Here is a 22,187-nt window from a genome sequence, read left to right as displayed (position 1 = left end):
TCACTCAAGGCCCTACATATATATCATGTAATAACATTATAAATGGTAATAAATAAGTATATGGGAAGAGTGAAATTTGAATATCTTACATCATAAAAACTTGCAAAACTGAAATATTCAGCCAAGCTCCTATGAGAAGTTGATTGACATCTTCACGTTTGATAATGATGTACTTACTGTCTTCATAACTAAAGGTCCAAGCATCAGCCTTAACCTTAATAGTTTCACCTTCGGGTAATGAAGATAACAAACTATTCAAAGACCCACACTTCTGAGACAAGTTTTCCAAAGCATAATCCATAAGAAAAACTTTTTTTGGATTGGTGTTGGACTCTTTTGTTTCGTGACCACTTTCAACTACTTTCAGTTTGTCTTGCATGTTTTCTTTGGCCACTTTGTTGTTACCAATGTTCTTATTTGATATGAATTCCTAATCAATAGTAAAGCAAATCTATTCAACAATTTGCTATATTTTGTATGGAAAACTATATGTAAATTGTTACAAAAATAATTTACCTTGTCATGCATGAGTGAAACCAAGTCTTTCGGCCATTGGGTAAATGTACCATGAGCATGCTTAAGTTTCTTGATGACTGAAGAAGGAACTGGAACCGAGAATTCTTTGAACTCGTCAAAAAAATCATCAACACTCACCCTCATGTGATCCGGAAGGAGGTTACTATGATGATCAAGGATTAACTCCGGATGATATGTACCTTCAGCTACAATGACTTTCTCAGAGTCATTTTTCAACAATGATAGCCGACAAGGAACCGGTTCCTTACAAAGATAGAAAAAAATCATAATTAAAAAATATAGAAAACTGAGTTACAAAGTTAAAAGTATGTCGCAGTCATAAATCATTAAAAAAAAAGATAAAAAATATAAAATAACAAAGTTTTGGATACCTGTATGTTTGCAAATGGATCATCACCCACTGATTGGCAACTACTAGGATTTTGTTGAGTCGTCCGGCCTATGTTATTCATTTCTATCATTTCAGTTGGAATTTGAATACCAATCTGTTTAGCAAATAACATAAACTTCTCTTGAACCATGGAATCCATTTTAGAATCCATCTCCTGCATAGTCTCCTCTCGTACCCTCCGGGCTACTCTTTCCTCTAATTCTTCCATCTCATCATCTCCGAATTCCCTACCCCGTCGGCCACTACGCCTCTCTCTGGATCCCCATACAGCTTTAATGCCAATTCCACTGCCAAATGCTATTGCCCGACCTTTACGATCTTTTTTCCCAAGGGCACGAGATAAGATATCATCATGCCTATTAGGAACAAAGTTTCCTTCAGCTTGTTGCTTTCTCCAATTATCCTACACAATGACGTCAAGTTAGAAAACTTTGGTTGCAATACATAAACTTAACAAAATATATTCAAAATTGAAATACGGACTTATTATATACTTACAATGGATTCTTTCACCTCTCTTGTTTTCTCATCCGGCAAATAAGGATTTCCCTTATCATCTTCTATTGATCTTGCTAGAAGCCAAGCATATGTCCTATCCGGCAAACTAGACACAACCGAAGAACAAGATGAAGTACTGGATGCTGAAGATGCCATGGGAATATACCCTTTTCTACGCCATACAATATTCATTTCACCATATGATTTGGCTCCTAAATGGTGAGGGTATTCGTTGAAAGACTGGCTTTGTCTTGCCTTCTCACTGATTTCCTATTTTCACGAGCATAAATGAAGATTAGTACATAAGAATCCGTTAACAAAGTATTATAAACCCGCATGACCATTGATATTAATACACACAAACCTTAAAATCATCTGTAGTATGCTCCTTCACAAATGTTTTCCACATATCCTCAGATATGAAATCATAGAGTACATACGGCATTCTTTTCTCCTTCGGCATATTCCTGGTACATGTGATCCAACCACTGACCAATTTTGTTTTGAAATCTCTCCAAGTTTTATCACAAGTGCATAGGACCTTTTTTTTCTTGTCTTCATCTTCTTCGATTTGAAACTCTCTCTACGCAAAAAATTAAAAAAATAAAAAAAGTTAGTAAATAATTTCATCATATTCAAATAATGTCAAAATGATAATATAATAGTATAACATTTAACATATAATAGTGAATATTACCTTAACATCTTCCCACAAAGTGTCTTTTATTCCTTGTGGAACTTGATTCCAATCTTTATACAATATAGACACCTTTGCACGACTTATTTCACCAACATGAATTTTGTATGCTTTTGCCCACTTTCCAATGGGTCGACACAATTCATCCCATTCAAGCACTCTAGGAACCCCAGGCATGGATTTTAGGCCCTTTGAAGGACCTCTTGGCTTCTTTTTCTTCTTCTGAGAGTCGGTTGTTTGTTGCTCTGATTGTGATTGATTGTGTGGCTCATCTTCCTCACTTTGCAAAGACATGGAACGATTATGCAAATCCTCATCCTCCATTATTACTTACCTGAAAAAAAAGACATAAATAAATTAAGACATCGATTTATATCATTTTTAAATTATAAACTTGAACACATAACAATAATAAGCAATTTATACAATAATAAGCAATTTATGCATTTATCGTACAAAAAATCATGGCACGTAAAGTGAAATTGGTTTTACTATATGCATCAAACATTTGGACACCTTCATTCCACAACAATTTCAAATCTTGAATGAGAGGCGCTAGATACACATCAATGTCATTTCCAGGTTGTTTAGGCCCAGATATTAGAAGGGACAACATAATGTATCTAGACTTCATGCATAACCAAGGAGGCAAATTGTAGATAGTTAGAAGAACCGGCCAGGTGCTATATTGGGTACTTAGTGTCCCAAATGGGTTCATTCCATCTGTACTAAGACCAAGCCTAAGATTTCGATCTTCTTCACCAAAGTCCTTTAACTTTCGATCAATGTTCCTCCATTGCGGGGAATCAGCAGGATGCCTCATTAACCCATCTTTCTTCCTCCCATCAGCATGCCACCTCAATAATTTTGCAGTTTTTTCATCCGAGAAGAGTCTCCTAAATCTCGGTATAATTGGAAGATACCATAATACCTTAGCCGGAGACCCTTTCTTACACATCTCACCAGTATCATTCATCTTGTAACGAGAAACTCCACACCTTGGACACTCATGCAAATCAGCATACTCATTTCGATACAACACACAGTCATTGGGACAAGCATGTATCTTCTCATACTCCATACCCAAGGGGCACATAAGTTTCTTGGCCTCATAGGTGGAGTTTGGAAGTTCATTCCCGTCGGGAAACATTTCTACTAAGGCTTCTAACAACTGCGTAAAACCCTTGTCGGTCCAACAATTGCTCGCCTTTAAGTTGAATAACTTCATAATAGCACCAAGTTTAGTGAACTTTGTACAACCAGGATATAACGGGGTTTCAGCAGCTCTCAAAATACTATCATATGTCTGGGGACACTCTGTGAAATGGTCTTCAACATCATGCATCATTTCATCTATCCTGTCCTTCTCCACTTCACTCTCACTTTCAACACCAATATCATCAGCTGTATCGATATCCTCACCTTGGTGTTCATTATCATCATCACAATGATTCTCATCTTCCCTTGGACAATAACTAGAACTTGCCTCAATATATATGCTCTCACCATGCCATGTCCACCTCGTGTAGTTTTCTTTAAACCCACAACGAATTAGATGATCTTTAATATCAACTATATCACGATATCCCCTCGAATTATTACAGTCACAACAAGGACAAAGAATAATCTTTGATTCATTCTCTGTTTGGTGTTTTAAGGCAACAGTGCTAAACTCTTCAATTCCTCGTAAAAAACTTGTACAATTTCGTTTACCATACATCCAACTTCGATCCATTTTCAACCACTGAATAACAAAATTAATTTTAAGATAATGTGTATATTTTGTAACATATATAGCTCCTTAACTATAAACAAGAATATAAGGCATCAACCATTTTCATTCAAAGTTTATATCATGTAAATGTAACTCCGGATGATCCAATAAGGTCCTTATCACTCCAACCTAACCCATTCTTGAATGTCCTATCTCACTAATAACTACTTGTAAAGTTTGGTTCTAAAGAAAATCCGGCAGCATTTCCCTATAGTTCTCCAAGCACACAATGTAGATAATCGGCTATCAACATATGTACCCAGAGAACAATCGGGAAATAGTGAGCCATGATCTTCTTAGACCCAAAACAATTCAAGTAGTTATCACCTAAATGAGATAGAACATTCAAGAACAGTCCCAAACCGGGGACTATTCAAGACTTACTCCTAATGAGTAAGCCCTGAACGGGTATCTAAGCCAATGATGCAAGTATTATTGCAATTCCAATCAATTATATCACAATTAAAAATCTCATACAATTCACAATCATTATACCAACCAGAACAAATAATTTAATATTGCAAAGAATGGTTCAGATATATATACCACAAGTGAAGACAATCTTGTATGCGTACTACCGCCTTAATCGTTTGTCCACAACCAGAACCTCGAGCAACTTGTGGAATTCACTTCCACATAATTAAGAATCTGCCATAAAAAATTACATATATTAAACCAACATAGTTGATTCAACTTAATCTTCCATGTGACATAAAAGTTGTTATTCGGCATTGATTCTATTCTTTAATCCTCTTTCCTTTATATCTTATTGTTTATAGGGGACAGGAATACATACAACATATACTATATATGATGATCACAGAAAGTGACCAAACCAAAAGGGTCAGTCTAAATATTAAGTATCTTTGTCCCTGTGATTATGATAATCACTTTGTCTGACCACGTATTTGCGTGTGTGCTCGTGATCCTAAATCTCATAGAACAAGAGCGAGCACGAGAGAAATAGAGTTCAGGACATTACTGAAAGTGCCTAAGTAGAGGTATTTGCGTGTGTGCTCGTGATCCTAAATCTCAATCATGCATCCAATTGGGTTCAATTCGAGTTCAAGTCATGATAAGTTCAAATCAATTGGGCCAGCTTAATTAGTCTAGATTTGATACAGGTTTGTAGCAGGATATTTCATATGTGAGTAAACTTTTAGTTGGGTTGGTTTTGATAATGTCTTCTCGGATTAGGGTCACTTTGGGTAGAATCATTGTCAAATTGGAGAAAGTTTGGGTTAGGTAAATTCACGCCATACTTTTTCCGTCCCAAATGAAAACTCAAGCCATCGATTTCGCCGGTAATTTGGAATATGTAAGATTCTTTCTTTTTAATTTTATCTTTTTCCTTTTCATTAACTCTATCTACCCTGTGACTAATTTATTTACACACGACACATTGTCACATAAACTGATATTACTAACTCCATTTTAAATAAACTGCTTTAGCAATGATTAGTCTCTAACTTATTCATGGTCTGGAATACTACTATTAACTGTATTGCCTCTCTTTGGTTTCGATGCAATGAGCCAATGACTAGTCTCTTAAAGAAACTACACAGTACGGACGGTATCATGTCGTGAAATATTACCTCTAAGTAAATTTTCACTTTAAACTAATTTTTTGACATCGAACCACCTTTAAACAACCAACAAAGTAACAAACAATCTACTTCTAACTTTCTTGCCAAAAGATTCGCCCGGCGCCGGCGACCTCACCCACGAAGGCCCACCACCCACGAAGCCAACCCCCTCCCTATCCCTCACCCACGAAGCCCCACCACCCACAAAGCCAACCCCCACCGAAATCAGCCCCCCTTCCCGTTACCCCACCGGAATCGAACCCCTCCCCTTCCCCCACCCAAAAACCGACACCCCTAACCCTTAGCTACCAGCCCGAAACCACCCAAACGACTTTTAGGGTTTGCGAATTGGGGGTTTGTGAATTGAAGCTCTGCGAAATTGGGGGTTGTGGTGGTGTTGCGGGCTTCAGCGAATTGGTGGCTGCGAAGTAGGGGTCTGCGAAATTGGTGGCGGTGGTGGTTGTGGTGGCGAATTAGGGGGTTTGTGAATTGAAGCTCTACGAAATGCGTGCGGTGAAGGTGCGAATTGGTGGTTGTAAGTGAGGGTGGTTCCGAGGGAAGGTGGCTGGAAGGAGGGGAAAAGGGAAGGCGAAGAGTTTGCCGGCGTCAGCCGCCAGAGGGGGGAGGGGCAGCATTGATGGGGGATAGGAAGGTGGCAGTGAGGTGGTTGGAAGGTGGATGGAAGGTGGTTGGACGGTGGTTGGATCTCATAACGGAAATGGTAACGGTATAAGGCATGGGGTAGTGATTCCTAACAAACTCTAATTTAGGTGGTAGCAAAGTAAATTTTTTTTTAAAAACGGTAGCAAATCTGAAGCAAGGCGTTTTAGGTGGTAGCAAATGTCAAAAAATCCTTCATCTAATTTCATTTACATTAGTTTAGATAAACCAAAAAAATAATCACTCAAAATAGAAACCCTAGAAATAGAAATCATCAGAACAATTAAAGCAATTTAAAGGTAAATTGTGGTGACCATACCGTGAGACGTGGTTGCAATTAATGAAATCCACTAAAAGATTGGGTGAGAATCGTAGTACGGATGCGGAAATTAGTACCAAATTTCAGGAAGCCATTGATTTGGGCAAGTGGAGTAGCTCTCAAAGTCTCAATAACGGACTCAATAATATTTTATTTTTGGGCAAAGTATACCCAAAAAAATTGCAGAATTTCGACAACATAAGCCCAAAAAATACAGATTTTCAATACAACAACAAGTATAAATTATCGCTGAATTTCGACACGAGGTTTCGCCGTGAGAATTTCGTGAAAGTATTAAACCCCTAAAACTGCATGATTTCGACATTAAAAACCAAAAAAAAAAAATGCATAATTTTACTGCTAGTATAAATTAGTTTAAAATTTCGACCACTAAACCCCAAAAACTGCACAATTTCATTAATAAAAGGCCTAAAATTCCAGAATTTTAACATATACAAAGACCCCAAACGGACCCTATTCCCCAAATTTCATAATTTACAACAACGAATTTCACTTTAGGCAAAAGAAATTGAAGTATACTAACCTTTTAATCAAGCGATTGCACAATAACTCCATTTGAATTGCATTCGAAAATTTCTTCAAAATAGGCGTTAGTGTTCTATTGTAGGTATGTATCAGTGTTCCGTAAAAAAAAAAAAAAATAATAATAATAATAAAAAAAATGTATGTATCAGTGTTGTGTTTGGTTTAATGACATCAACTATAATACTAAGGGCATTATTGTCTTTTGACACTAACGGAATATTAACGGTGTTAATAACGGTGTCTAATACATAATTAATATTTGTCAAGGGTATACCGTTCATTCAAAACTTTACAAGAGTACGTGGTACATTATTTTAATCCTTAGGGGTATGTTCTTTTTTTGGGCAAAGTGCAATTGGTGATGAAACACAATAATTTTTTACATAGCTCTCAATGAAGGACACATGAGTCATGATAATGGGTTTCAAAAAAAAAAAAAAAAAAAAAAACTCTATGATAATATATTTTTAAATTTAAAAAAAAAATTATGATATACTACTATCTTCGTCCCTAAATTTAATATTTATTTGACTAATTTGGGTTTAAATATGAAAATTTTGACTATAAATTGCCGTTAATATATAAGAGATTATATGTTCATGATTGTATAATATTAATATCAAATTGTTATAATTTTTACGGTATGAAAATAAAGATATATAGACACGTCTTGGTGACCATGAAAAGTCAAACGAGAACTTTATATAAGGACGGAAGGAGCTGAGCACATTTTTTTTATTGGTGGAGAGGTCATGAGGGTAGTTCAATTAGATCAAGGGGTTTGATAGTTTTTTTTGTTGGCTTTTAATAAGCTGGTTTTTTTTTTTGCCAAAAGTCAAAAGCTAATTGGAGAAGCCTTTTCTATTAGCTTTTGGCTTGTTGGATCACTTTATTACTAATTAACAGCTAACTATAAATAATTTTACCAAAAACACTTTTGTAAAAAGTTGGCTAAAAAAACCAACTCATAAAGCCAATAATCCATACACCTACTACTTTCAACTAATAGTCAAACAAGCCAACTACCAACAACAAACCACCGATTGCCAACAGCCCCTAAGTGGCACATAGCAGATTAGTAGTCAATAATTGGCTGGGTTATTCTCTCCAAATTACAATTAGCTGGGTAACATGATTACACAATATTGGGTGAGACAAATTTTTTATTAACTACTTGTAAGACAGGTTAAAGTTACCTATAATTAATTACAATTTGTAGAGGATTTGTATAGCTCTTATCTCGGGGTTATTTGCAAAAATTAGGTCACAAACTAGTCAATTAATTAATTAATGGCAGGAGACTTGGACCCTTGGAGTTCTATATTTTATACAATTAGGGTGGCCTACGTGCGCGATGCGCGCAAAAGGGCTAGCTCTTGCAGAGAAGTTTTATTGGCATTTGTTTACACCTTTGGTTTGGGTGGTAGTTTTAATACTACTATGTGGATTATATGCATTTGAAATTCACCAATTTTATGACAATTATTTTCAATGCCCGACCCGATCCGGTCCGAAAATAACGCGAGTTTGGGCAATACAAATTTTTCCCTACACCTCTAGCTATGTAGGTAGCACTGCCTGCACCCCCTCTCACTACTAAAATTCGGTTGAATTGCGACCGTTTTTCTACGACCGTCATGAAAACGGTCGCAAAACCGATATTTGCGACCGTTTTTAAAGCGGTCGCAAATTTGCAACCGTTTTTGGGCTATAAAATGGTCGCAAAGGTACTTAAATATATTTTTAAAATATAACTCATCTGAAAATTTATTCAAAATTATATTAATTCTGTTACGACCGTTAGAAGCGGTCGCAAAATGCGTTAATTACGACCGTTTGAAAAACTGTTGCAAAATTACGACCGCCATACCGGTCGTAAATGTGTTAATTACGACCGTTTGAGAAACGGTCGCAAAATTACGACCGTCATACCGGTCGCAAAAGTGCTTTTTTAAATAAAAAAAAAAGAGTATAGAAGGAGATCACCCCACCCAACCCTAGTATTAGAAGCATCCGTCTTCTTCTCCTCACCCATCCTTTATCCTCTCTCTCTCTCCTCACGCATCCTCTTCTCCTCTCTCTTTTCGTACACCATTCTCCTTTCTCTCTCTTCTCTTTCCTCATTCCACCTCCCATGCCAGTGAACAACCCATCTCACGCATCCTCGTCTCCTCATATTTTTCTCTTTCTCTAGCATCTCCTCTCTTCACCGACCCGAAATAGAGCAGCCACCGTCACAAGCATCTCCTCTCGTTAAAAGCAACACACGAAGTTTGGTGTTTATGGTCAAATTCGACCTTAAAAATTCCAGACCTGGAGTTTTCTTGGTCGAATTTGACCATATTAACCTAAAGAGGAAGATATATTATGAAAGGTATGTTTATTTTTCTGAAAAATTTGTTTATTTTCGAATTTTGTGGTTGAATTTCGTTTTCGATCCGTTCGAATTTCCATGTTTGTTTGATTTTGTTATCGATTTTTAATTGCGTTTTTGTTCAAATTCCTTTGATTTTGGTTTTATTTCGAGTTTTTGTTAATTTTGTTCGAATTTCTTCTTTATTTGTTCGAATTTCATAGATTTTTGGTATGATTTTTTTGTCGAATGTTTTGTTCAAATTGTGGGTTTAATTGTTGTGGGGTTTTTTTTTTGGTATAATTATTGGGTTGAATTTTTGGGCGACTTTTTTTTTATTTTTTGTTCGTTTTTTGGTTTAATTTTGTGCATTTTTGGGCGATTTTTTTAATTTAATTTTCGTTCAAATTTTTATATAATTTTTGTGCATTTTATTTGATTGAATTTGTTCTTTATTTGTTCGAATTTCACAGATTGTTTGATGATGTTTTATTTCGTTTTTGTTTCCTTTTTGTTCAAAATTATGTAGGTGATTTTTTTTTTACTGTTTTTCTGGGTTAAAGGTGGGTGGGTGGTGGTGGGTAGTGGTGGTTGAAGGTGGGCGAAGGTGATGGTGGGTAGAGGGTGGCGGAGGCGGCTAGTGGTAGTTTAGGGTGGGCAGTGGTGGCTGTTTGGGTGGGATCTGGGTTAAGGGTGGGTGGGTGGGTGGGTCTTTTTCTTTTTTTTTTTTGTTTTTTTTAAATACTTTTAGCGACGGCTTATGACAGTCGCTAAATTCAATATTTGCGACCGTTTCATAAGGCGGTCGCAATTTTCAATATTTGCGACCGTTTTTTAACGATCGTTGAAAATAGGTAAAATGGCCGTTAAAAATCTGCGACCGTCAAACGGTCGTAATATTTTCTTTTTTGCGACCAAGATAATAACGACCGTCATGTTGCGACCGTTGACGGTCGCAATTATGTTTTGCGACCGTTTTCACTATATTTTGCAACCGTTTGCGCCGGTCGCAATTTGGCCAATTTTTAGTAGTGTCTTCATCATAATGGCATCATCTTATAATTTTTCGGTTTCGAATCATATATAAAATGTTCAATTTGGTATATATAAATGTTCATTTTTGTAAATATAAATGTTCAGTTTTGTATCATTAAATGTTTAATATTGTTAATACAACGTACTTCCTCCGTTTATTTTTAGTTGACACATTTTCAATAATTTATATCTTTAATTAGCGATAAGCAAAAATTATAAAAAGTTGATATTTGGAAAATATACATTGTGACGAATCTAGCAAGATCTCACTTGACTATATTTTTCAACACTTTTTAAATAAAAAAAATTACTACTCCGTATACTTCATATGATATGAAGAAAAGGACTAAGAAGTAGAGTAGCTTACCATAAAAGTACTTTGTACTATATTATTATGATACTTTTTTTGGGTAGGAAAGGGCAGTTAAATTACTTGATTAAGTGTCGAATAGCACTATAGCAGCCAATGAGGGCCTGTTCTCATTGACTGAACTCAGCTGAACTGAAATGAATATTTTATAAGAGAAGGAAATTAGGAGCGGAACAAAAATGAACTGAACTGAACTGAGCTGAACTGAACTTCAACGTATGAGAACAGGCCCTAAGTATGTATAACGATCTAGAGTTTAACACGACTGATTCATGGGAGTCAAAAGAAGGTTTTGCAACAGTAAAATAGTTCCCTCGCTAATGGACTAACATTCTTACATATTAAACAGTTGGAAGCCTTTTGTAAGACCTTGATTATAGACCTTATGAAGTTATGATTGTTATCAAGTCTTGATTATTATCTCAGCATTCGCAGAGGCTCGACGATAACCCATTACCATCAGTGCCAGATTATTTTTTTCTTCCAGACCCATCTTTGAAGAGAATTCAATACTCATTTCCTTAAGGACAGGAGAATGGGCTACAATATATTGCAACAGCTGTTGATGAACGCTATGCCCGGATATACCACACAGTTGCACTTTTCTAAGTTGTCGAAGGTTGTAAGATCTTTCAATTGGAATTGAGTGATGATCATCGATCACAGCCTTGGAGACCTAAAATAAAAAAGGCAAAGAATATATATGATGATTTGTTCACGATAGAGTTATTTATGCTAATTAAGCTTGAAAATTAAGATACACAAATCCTCCAAAAGATGTGTGCGCGCTAATTTATTATAAAACGAGTTAAGTATTTTAAAAGTATTGTAAGTATCTTACAAAAAAAAAAAAACTTATAATTTATTAGATTAATCAAATTAGCCTTTACAATATATTATCATAATTTATAGAAAATTAGACATTAAAATAAAATTCAAACAACAGTAATCTATTAAGATAAGGGTAGAAATAATTAAGTTGCAAAAACTTACTTCTATGTTTAGTTGCTCTAACTTTGGGGAATTCTCAAACAAACTTAGAATAAAAAACATATGGGATTGATGGTATAGTAGTATCTCTGCCAACTTCAAAGTTCGCAATCGTCTCATTTTAACTGATATTGTTCTTGAATACTCAGGTGCCTACAAATTCAACAATCAACAAAAGAATAGTACTTGTGTGCTGAAATAAGACTTCAAAATAATGTTCACTTACCCACCAAAATTCTTTTTTCAAAACGAGATTCTCAACGTTGGCAAGGCAATTATAAATCTCGATTAGGCCGGAATGAATGTTAACATCCAGACCTAGTGTGTTTATAGTCGTAGTTTCCTCCAAGTGCAATCGATTAATATAGCCTTTCACGAACAAATTCTTAAGTTTTGGAGACTGAATTTTCAAAATTGCCCCTTCATTTATAATCATTAGATGAAGGCTCTCGAGTTGTGGGCACCATGAAATTAGAGTTTCCAAAACCTTTGCCTCGATCCTCATCCCGCTATACAATTTCAGATAAATAAGGTGAGGAAAGTCCTTAAAAGTTGAAGGAAGATCGAGGATTTTGTATCGAAAAAGGGTCAAATCTGTCCAGCCCTTAAAAGCTGGAGGAAGATAGAGGAACTTGTATCCAGTGAGGGTCAAATGTGTCAAACCCGAACAACTGAACAAACATGATGGCAAATTCTTTTGCAGATCGGGAGCAAACACGAGCATGAACTCCTTGACATCATTGGCACAAACACGCCGTATCCACATGTGTGTTTCTCCCTGGAACCAAGCGGGAACATAAAGCACAAACTTAGATATCGGACCAACATGGTTAAGAATTATATTGTTGACCGCATTTGAGTAAATCGATGAGAAATCTGCTGATTCGTATAGTATTCTCCGTTGGACGATTTTACAGAATGACTCATCAAGTATAAGCTGTGGAATGGAAGCCCATTGAAACCTCCAATGTTTCGACAGTACGCTCGTCTTAACAGCTTCTTGTATTGGTAGATATTCTAGGATTTTGTGTGTTAAATCTAATGGCAAGTTGCTGATTCGATCAACTTCCTTTCCACAAATTCGCTTAATTAAAAGGTGGTTTAAGGAATTAAGAATGAACTCCATTTATTAGAGGGATAAACGTTTGGTTGGTTCCTATTTTTCTCTAAATTTTAAGTTTTTCATATTTATGTTAGGGGGTTGAAATTATTGTTTGGTTTTGTTATTCTTGTTGCGATTGCATTGACTTGATGATTATCGTATTTAAGGATTGTTTGCTTGCTAAAAGATAGGATTTGTAAAGGTTTGATTATTTTAACTTGAATATCTCAAGATATCATCATATCTTGAGAGAATATTATGTACTACAAAATGCATATGATGAACGAATTGAATTCATAATGAAGTTTAGAGAGTACAATTTTTAATTAAACAAAAATCATTATTTTTTTCAATAAAAATATAAACAAATTATTTGATATTAGAGATAATATTTATAAATTTTTTTAAAAAAAAATTCAACATATTTTGCAAATATTGATATTCGTAGGTAAAAACTTTAAAGCTAATGCATTTTCTTTAAAAAAAAATCATAGTGATTCAAATATCACAATAACTAACTAAAAACCGTATAGTACATAGCACAAATTTGCATCTAATTACCTTTTAGATAATATGTACCTTTATCGTACTTTTTGTAAGAGAATCATTTGTATATAAGAAATTGTTGAATTATACTCCTTTATAAAGGAGCGACGCAAATGACTTTTTTGATAAACTTATTTTTTGTTATTTGCGTCGCTCCTTTATAAATAAGCGACGCAAATGACTCTTCTGATAAACTTATTTTTTGTTATTTGCGTCAATCTTTAATAAAGGAGCGATGCAAATAACTCTTCAGATAAACTTATTTTTTGTTATTTGCGTCACTCCTTTATAAAGGAGCGACGCAAATAACTTTTCTGATAAACTTATTTTTAGTCATTTGCGTCACTCCTTTATAAAAGAGCGACGCAAATGACTTTTCTGATAAACTTATTTTTAGTCATTTGCGTCGCTCCTTTATAAACAAGCGACGCAAATAACTCTTCAGATAAACTTTTTTTGTTATTTGCGTCGCTCCTTTATAAAAAAGCGACGCAAATGACTCTTCCAATAAACTTATTTTTTGTTATTTGCGTCACTTGTTTATATAGGAGTGACACAAATGACTGAGTAGACAATACAAAACTGTTGTATTTGCGTCACTTGTTTGTTTAATGGGTGACGCAAATGAGGTGAATTTTTTTTTTTAATTATAATATAATAATTGCCTTGTATATGTTTGTAGTACTTGTTTTCCTAGGTATAAAGTAATATGCTAACGCTAATATAATTGAAATTAAAATGCAATATTATTGAATAATGCAAATGTAAATTTCGGCAGAGTCTCCTTTGTAATTTGGCCTACCCATAAAATTGGGAATGACGGCATTATATTAACAACCTGTTCAATAATTTACATCTCAATATCATAGACATTATACTCATCATCCCAACACCAATTAACCAAATTACTTCATTTCAAGCCTATAATCCAAAACAAGAGTCAAACATGCGCTAAGTGGTAAATCTAAAGTTCAACATTACATATAAAATACTCTGCCCAAATATCTCGGATCTCATTTATCTCCTCCTCGGTGTACGGTGTAGTTCTTGAAAAATCCTATCAACACGACAAATATACAAGAGGAAAGTTTTAATTCAAGATTGTAGCTAACATCAAATTGTATTTATCAAACAAAAATGAAATATTTGACAACTCATACCTGAATAAGATCTTCACGGCTATGGTGATGTTCAAGTATTTCGTACATATAACGCATGACGTAGTAGCCACACTCACGTCCACCCAATTGTTGAGGACACTACATGTAATATATTTGTAAGTTGAATTAAATTGCTATACTTCAATTATTAAGAAACTAAAAGTTAGGGTAAGAAATTAAGGTAACCTGTCCCAAATGCCATGTCAATTTACTTCCCCTAGATTGTCCACTTAATGCCTTAAATCTTCGAAAAGCACTACACATTTGAAACAAATAACATATATATTACCCTTACACACATAAAATCATGACATTAATAACAAACTAGACTTACTTTGTCATTGCAAACTTAATTGCTAAATTTCGCTTCTGCCTCACAGAATCAAAGATGATGACTTCACGCTTAGCCATGCATAAGACCAAAAGAAACCAATGATTCCTACATAATAAATTAGACACACATTTGTAAAAGAGTAAAATAATATCAACAATTTGCAAAGTTCAAATAAATACAAGTTCAAAGTTTATACTTTTCATGGTATGGGCATAAGATGAACTGCTTAGATTTTTGTTTTTCCATCACATGTGTCATGTATAGTAGGATACGATCAGCATCACTATGCAAATAGGTTTCTGAAATCATTTCCGGACACATGAATCCAATGGAAGCCACTTCCTCCGTATCGAGTAAGTCACTCAAGGCCCTACATATATATCATGTAATAACATTATAAATGGTAATAAATAAGTATATGGGAAGAGTGAAATTTGAATATCTTACATCATAAAAACTTGCAAAACTGAAATATTCAGCCAAGCTCCTATGAGAAGTTGATTGACATCTTCACGTTTGATAATGATGTACTTACTGTCTTCATAACTAAAGGTCCAAGCATCAGCCTTAACCTTAATAGTTTCACCTTCGGGTAATGAAGATAACAAACTATTCAAAGACCCACACTTCTGAGACAAGTTTTCCAAAGCATAATCCATAAGAAAAACTTTTTTTGGATTGGTGTTGGACTCTTTTGTTTCGTGACCACTTTCAACTACTTTCAGTTTGTCTTGCATGTTTTCTTTGGCCACTTTGTTGTTACCAATGTTCTTATTTGATATGAATTCCTAATCAATAGTAAAGCAAATCTATTCAACAATTTGCTATATTTTGTATGGAAAACTATATGTAAATTGTTACAAAAATAATTTACCTTGTCATGCATGAGTGAAACCAAGTCTTTCGGCCATTGGGTAAATGTACCATGAGCATGCTTAAGTTTCTTGATGACTGAAGAAGGAACTGGAACCGAGAATTCTTTGAACTCGTCAAAAAAATCATCAACACTCACCCTCATGTGATCCGGAAGGAGGTTACTATGATGATCAAGGATTAACTCCGGATGATATGTACCTTCAGCTACAATGACTTTCTCAGAGTCATTTTTCAACAATGATAGCCGACAAGGAACCGGTTCCTTACAAAGATAGAAAAAAATCATAATTAAAAAATATAGAAAACTGAGTTACAAAGTTAAAAGTATGTCGCAGTCATAAATCATTAAAAAAAAAGATAAAAAATATAAAATAACAAAGTTTTGGATACCTGTATGTTTGCAAATGGATCATCACCCACTGATTGGCAACTACTAGGATTTTGTTGAGTCGTCCGGCCTATGTTATTCATTTCTATCATTTCAGTTGGAATTTGAATACCAATCTGTTTAGCAAATAACATAAACTTCTCTTGAACCATGGAATCCATTTTAGAATCCATCTCCTGCATAGTCTCCTCTCGTACCCTCCGGGCTACTCTTTCCTCTAATTCTTCCATCTCATCATCTCCGAATTCCCTACCCCGTCGGCCACTACGCCTCTCTCTGGATCCCCATACAGCTTTAATGCCAATTCCACTGCCAAATGCTATTGCCCGACCTTTACGATCTTTTTTCCCAAGGGCACGAGATAAGATATCATCATGCCTATTAGGAACAAAGTTTCCTTCAGCTTGTTGCTTTCTCCAATTATCCTACACAATGACGTCAAGTTAGAAAACTTTGGTTGCAATACATAAACTTAACAAAATATATTCAAAATTGAAATACGGACTTATTATATACTTACAATGGATTCTTTCACCTCTCTTGTTTTCTCATCCGGCAAATAAGGATTTCCCTTATCATCTTCTATTGATCTTGCTAGAAGCCAAGCATATGTCCTACCCGGCAAACTAGACACAACCGAAGAACAAGATGAAGTACTGGATGCTGAAGATGCCATGGGAATATACCCTTTTCTACGCCATACAATATTCATTTCACCATATGATTTGGCTCCTAAATGGTGAGGGTATTCGTTGAAAGACTGGCTTTGTCTTGCCTTCTCACTGATTTCCTATTTTCACGAGCATAAATGAAGATTAGTACATAAGAATCCGTTAACAAAGTATTATAAACCCGCATGACCATTGATATTAATACACACAAACCTTAAAATCATCTGTAGTATGCTCCTTCACAAATGTTTTCCACATATCCTCAGATATGAAATCATAGAGTACATACGGCATTCTTTTCTCCTTCGGCATATTCCTGGTACATGTGATCCAACCACTGACCAATTTTGTTTTGAAATCTCTCCAAGTTTTATCACAAGTGCATAGGACCTTTTTTTTCTTGTCTTCATCTTCTTCGATTTGAAACTCTCTCTACGCAAAAAATTAAAAAAATAAAAAAAGTTAGTAAATAATTTCATCATATTCAAATAATGTCAAAATGATAATATAATAGTATAACATTTAACATATAATAGTGAATATTACCTTAACATCTTCCCACAAAGTGTCTTTTATTCCTTGTGGAACTTGATTCCAATCTTTATACAATATAGACACCTTTGCACGACTTATTTCACCAACATGAATTTTGTATGCTTTTGCCCACTTTCCAATGGGTCGACACAATTCATCCCATTCAAGCACTCTAGGAACCCCAGGCATGGATTTTAGGCCCTTTGAAGGACCTCTTGGCTTCTTTTTCTTCTTCTGAGAGTCGGTTGTTTGTTGCTCTGATTGTGATTGATTGTGTGGCTCATCTTCCTCACTTTGCAAAGACATGGAACGATTATGCAAATCCTCATCCTCCATTATTACTTACCTGAAAAAAAAGACATAAATAAATTAAGACATCGATTTATATCATTTTTAAATTATAAACTTGAACACATAACAATAATAAGCAATTTATACAATAATAAGCAATTTATGCATTTATCGTACAAAAAATCATGGCACGTAAAGTGAAATTGGTTTTACTATATGCATCAAACATTTGGACACCTTCATTCCACAACAATTTCAAATCTTCAATGAGAGGCGCTAGATACACATCAATGTCATTTCCAGGTTGTTTAGGCCCAGATATTAGAAGGGACAACATAATGTATCTAGACTTCATGCATAACCAAGGAGGCAAATTGTAGATAGTTAGAAGAACCGGCCAGGTGCTATATTGGGTACTTAGTATCCCAAATGGGTTCATTCCATCTGTACTAAGACCAAGCCTAAGATTTCGATCTTCTTCACCAAAGTCCTTTAACTTTCGATCAATGTTCCTCCATTGCGGGGAATCAGCAGGATGCCTCATTAACCCATCTTTCTTCCTCCCATCAGCATGCCACCTCAATAATTTTGCAGTTTTTTCATCCGAGAAGAGTCTCCTAAATCTCGGTATAATTGGAAGATACCATAATACCTTAGCCGGAGACCCTTTCTTACACATCTCACCAGTATCATTCATCTTGTAACGAGAAACTCCACACCTTGGACACTCATGCAAATCAGCATACTCATTTCGATACAACACACAGTCATTGGGACAAGCATGTATCTTCTCATACTCCATACCCAAGGGGCACATAAGTTTCTTGGCCTCATAGGTGGAGTTTGGAAGTTCATTCCCGTCGGGAAACATTTCTACTAAGGCTTCTAACAACTGCGTAAAACCCTTGTCGGTCCAACAATTGCTCGCCTTTAAGTTGAATAACTTCATAATAGCACCAAGTTTAGTGAACTTTGTACAACCAGGATATAACGGGGTTTCAGCAGCTCTCAAAATACTATCATATGTCTGGGGACACTCTGTGAAATGGTCTTCAACATCATGCATCATTTCATCTATCCTGTCCTTCTCCACTTCACTCTCACTTTCAACACCAATATCATCAGCTGTATCGATATCCTCACCTTGGTGTTCATTATCATCATCACAATGATTCTCATCTTCCCTTGGACAATAACTAGAACTTGCCTCAATATATATGCTCTCACCATGCCATGTCCACCTCGTGTAGTTTTCTTTAAACCCACAACGAATTAGATGATCTTTAATATCAACTATATCACGATATCCCCTCGAATTATTACAGTCACAACAAGGACAAAGAATAATCTTTGATTCATTCTCTGTTTGGTGTTTTAAGGCAACAGTGCTAAACTCTTCAATTCCTCGTAAAAAACTTGTACAATTTCGTTTACCATACATCCAACTTCGATCCATTTTCAACCACTGAATAACAAAATTAATTTTAAGATAATGTGTATATTTTGTAACATATATAGCTCCTTAACTATAAACAAGAATATAAGGCATCAACCATTTTCATTCAAAGTTTATATCATGTAAATGTAACTCCGGATGATCCAATAAGGTCCTTATCACTCCAACCTAACCCATTCTTGAATGTCCTATCTCACTAATAACTACTTGTAAAGTTTGGTTCTAAAGAAAATCCGGCAGCATTTCCCTATAGTTCTCCAAGCACACAATGTAGATAATCGGCTATCAACATATGTACCCAGAGAACAATCGGGAAATAGTGAGCCATGATCTTCTTAGACCCAAAACAATTCAAGTAGTTATCACCTAAATGAGATAGAACATTCAAGAACAGTCCCAAACCGGGGACTATTCAAGACTTACTCCTAATGAGTAAGCCCTGAACGGGTATCTAAGCCAATGATGCAAGTATTATTGCAATTCCAATCAATTATATCACAATTAAAAATCTCATACAATTCACAATCATTATACCAACCAGAACAAATAATTTAATATTGCAAAGAATGGTTCAGATATATATACCACAAGTGAAGACAATCTTGTATGCGTACTACCGCCTTAATCGTTTGTCCACAACCAGAACCTCGAGCAACTTGTGGAATTCACTTCCACATAATTAAGAATCTGCCATAAAAAATTACATATATTAAACCAACATAGTTGATTCAACTTAATCTTCCATGTGACATAAAAGTTGTTATTCGGCATTGATTCTATTCTTTAATCCTCTTTCCTTTATATCTTATTGTTTATAGGGGACAGGAATACATACAACATATACTATATATGATGATCACAGAAAGTGACCAAACCAAAAGGGTCAGTCTAAATATTAAGTATCTTTGTCCCTGTGATTATGATAATCACTTTGTCTGACCACGTATTTGCGTGTGTGCTCGTGATCCTAAATCTCATAGAACAAGAGCGAGCACGAGAGAAATAGAGTTCAGGACATTACTGAAAGTGCCTAAGTAGAGGTATTTGCGTGTGTGCTCGTGATCCTAAATCTCAATCATGCATCCAATTGGGTTCAATTCGAGTTCAAGTCATGATAAGTTCAAATCAATTGGGCCAGCTTAATTAGTCTAGATTTGATACAGGTTTGTAGCAGGATATTTCATATGTGAGTAAACTTTTAGTTGGGTTGGTTTTGATAATGTCTTCTCGGATTAGGGTCACTTTGGGTAGAATCATTGTCAAATTGGAGAAAGTTTGGGTTAGGTAAATTCACGCCATACTTTTTCCGTCCCAAATGAAAACTCAAGCCATCGATTTCGCCGGTAATTTGGAATATGTAAGATTCTTTCTTTTTAATTTTATCTTTTTCCTTTTCATTAACTCTATCTACCCTGTGACTAATTTATTTACACACGACACATTGTCACATAAACTGATATTACTAACTCCATTTTAAATAAACTGCTTTAGCAATGATTAGTCTCTAACTTATTCATGGTCTGGAATACTACTATTAACTGTATTGCCTCTCTTTGGTTTCGATGCAATGAGCCAATGACTAGTCTCTTAAAGAAACTACACAGTACGGACGGTATCATGTCGTGAAATATTACCTCTAAGTAAATTTTCACTTTAAACTAATTTTTTGACATCGAACCACCTTTAAACAACCAACAAAGTAACAAACAATCTACTTCTAACTTTCTTGCCAAAAGATTCGCCCGGCGCCGGCGACCTCACCCACGAAGGCCCACCACCCACGAAGCCAACCCCCTCCCTATCCCTCACCCACGAAGCCCCACCACCCACAAAGCCAACCCCCACCGAAATCAGCCCCCCTTCCCGTTACCCCACCGGAATCGAACCCCTCCCCTTCCCCCACCCAAAAACCGACACCCCTAACCCTTAGCTACCAGCCCGAAACCACCCAAACGACTTTTAGGGTTTGCGAATTGGGGGTTTGTGAATTGAAGCTCTGCGAAATTGGGGGTTGTGGTGGTGTTGCGGGCTTCAGCGAATTGGTGGCTGCGAAGTAGGGGTCTGCGAAATTGGTGGCGGTGGTGGTTGTGGTGGCGAATTAGGGGGTTTGTGAATTGAAGCTCTACGAAATGCGTGCGGTGAAGGTGCGAATTGGTGGTTGTAAGTGAGGGTGGTTCCGAGGGAAGGTGGCTGGAAGGAGGGGAAAAGGGAAGGCGAAGAGTTTGCCGGCGTCAGCCGCCAGAGGGGGGAGGGGCAGCATTGATGGGGGATAGGAAGGTGGCAGTGAGGTGGTTGGAAGGTGGATGGAAGGTGGTTGGACGGTGGTTGGATCTCATAACGGAAATGGTAACGGTATAAGGCATGGGGTAGTGATTCCTAACAAACTCTAATTTAGGTGGTAGCAAAGTAAATTTTTTTTTAAAAACGGTAGCAAATCTGAAGCAAGGCGTTTTAGGTGGTAGCAAATGTCAAAAAATCCTTCATCTAATTTCATTTACATTAGTTTAGATAAACCAAAAAAATAATCACTCAAAATAGAAACCCTAGAAATAGAAATCATCAGAACAATTAAAGCAATTTAAAGGTAAATTGTGGTGACCATACCGTGAGACGTGGTTGCAATTAATGAAATCCACTAAAAGATTGGGTGAGAATCGTAGTACGGATGCGGAAATTAGTACCAAATTTCAGGAAGCCATTGATTTGGGCAAGTGGAGTAGCTCTCAAAGTCTCAATAACGGACTCAATAATATTTTATTTTTGGGCAAAGTATACCCAAAAAAATTGCAGAATTTCGACAACATAAGCCCAAAAAATACAGATTTTCAATACAACAACAAGTATAAATTATCGCTGAATTTCGACACGAGGTTTCGCCGTGAGAATTTCGTGAAAGTATTAAACCCCTAAAACTGCATGATTTCGACATTAAAAACCAAAAAAAAAAAATGCATAATTTTACTGCTAGTATAAATTAGTTTAAAATTTCGACCACTAAACCCCAAAAACTGCACAATTTCATTAATAAAAGGCCTAAAATTCCAGAATTTTAACATATACAAAGACCCCAAAC

The 22,187-nt window shown here is 35.7% G+C and overlaps 3 protein-coding genes across 3 annotated transcripts; all 3 read right to left on the bottom strand.

Moving 5' to 3' along the window:
* Nucleotides 1–2,562: 2,562 nt before the first annotated feature.
* LOC145564865 (uncharacterized) lies at nucleotides 2,563–3,843 on the bottom strand. Its single transcript, XM_081625034.1, has one exon. It carries the CDS (start codon nucleotides 3,841–3,843, stop codon nucleotides 2,563–2,565), a length of 1,281 nt encoding a protein of 426 aa, XP_081481160.1.
* Nucleotides 3,844–11,169: 7,326 nt separating this feature from the next.
* LOC145564864 (F-box/FBD/LRR-repeat protein At1g13570-like) lies at nucleotides 11,170–12,882 on the bottom strand. Its single transcript, XM_081625033.1, has 3 exons — nucleotides 11,983–12,882; nucleotides 11,760–11,909; nucleotides 11,170–11,442 (listed from the first exon to the last, which is right to left on the bottom strand). The coding sequence occupies exons 1-3, from the start codon at nucleotides 12,880–12,882 to the stop codon at nucleotides 11,170–11,172; spliced, it is 1,323 nt and encodes a 440-aa protein (XP_081481159.1).
* Nucleotides 12,883–17,709: 4,827 nt separating this feature from the next.
* On the bottom strand, nucleotides 17,710–19,099 carry LOC145564862 (uncharacterized). Its single transcript, XM_081625032.1, has 2 exons — nucleotides 17,943–19,099; nucleotides 17,710–17,713 (listed from the first exon to the last, which is right to left on the bottom strand). The coding sequence occupies exons 1-2, from the start codon at nucleotides 19,097–19,099 to the stop codon at nucleotides 17,710–17,712; spliced, it is 1,161 nt and encodes a 386-aa protein (XP_081481158.1).
* Between the last annotated feature and the right edge of the window lie 3,088 nt (nucleotides 19,100–22,187).

Source organism: Chenopodium album, chromosome 10, assembly GCF_948465745.1.
Source record: "Chenopodium album chromosome 10, dcCheAlbu1.1, whole genome shotgun sequence".
Lineage (NCBI taxonomy): Eukaryota > Viridiplantae > Streptophyta > Magnoliopsida > Caryophyllales > Amaranthaceae > Chenopodium > Chenopodium album.
This window is presented reverse-complemented; position numbering and strand designations above follow the sequence as displayed.

Excerpts from the sequence above, each read along its gene's own strand:
- LOC145564865 (XM_081625034.1), bottom strand. The coding sequence starts at position 3,843 with ATGTATGGTAAACGAAATTGTACAAGTTTTTTACGAGGAATTGAAGAG.
- LOC145564862 (XM_081625032.1), bottom strand. The coding sequence starts at position 19,099 with ATGTATGGTAAACGAAATTGTACAAGTTTTTTACGAGGAATTGAAGAG.
- LOC145564864 (XM_081625033.1), bottom strand. The coding sequence starts at position 12,882 with ATGGAGTTCATTCTTAATTCCTTAAACCACCTTTTAATTAAGCGAATT. Across the intron at positions 11,910-11,982 it reads TGAAAAAAGAATTTTGGTGG|GCACCTGAGTATTCAAGAAC; the intron begins GTAAGTGAACAT and ends TTGAATTTGTAG. Across the intron at positions 11,443-11,759 it reads TAGAGCAACTAAACATAGAA|GTCTCCAAGGCTGTGATCGA; the intron begins GTAAGTTTTTGC and ends TTTTTATTTTAG.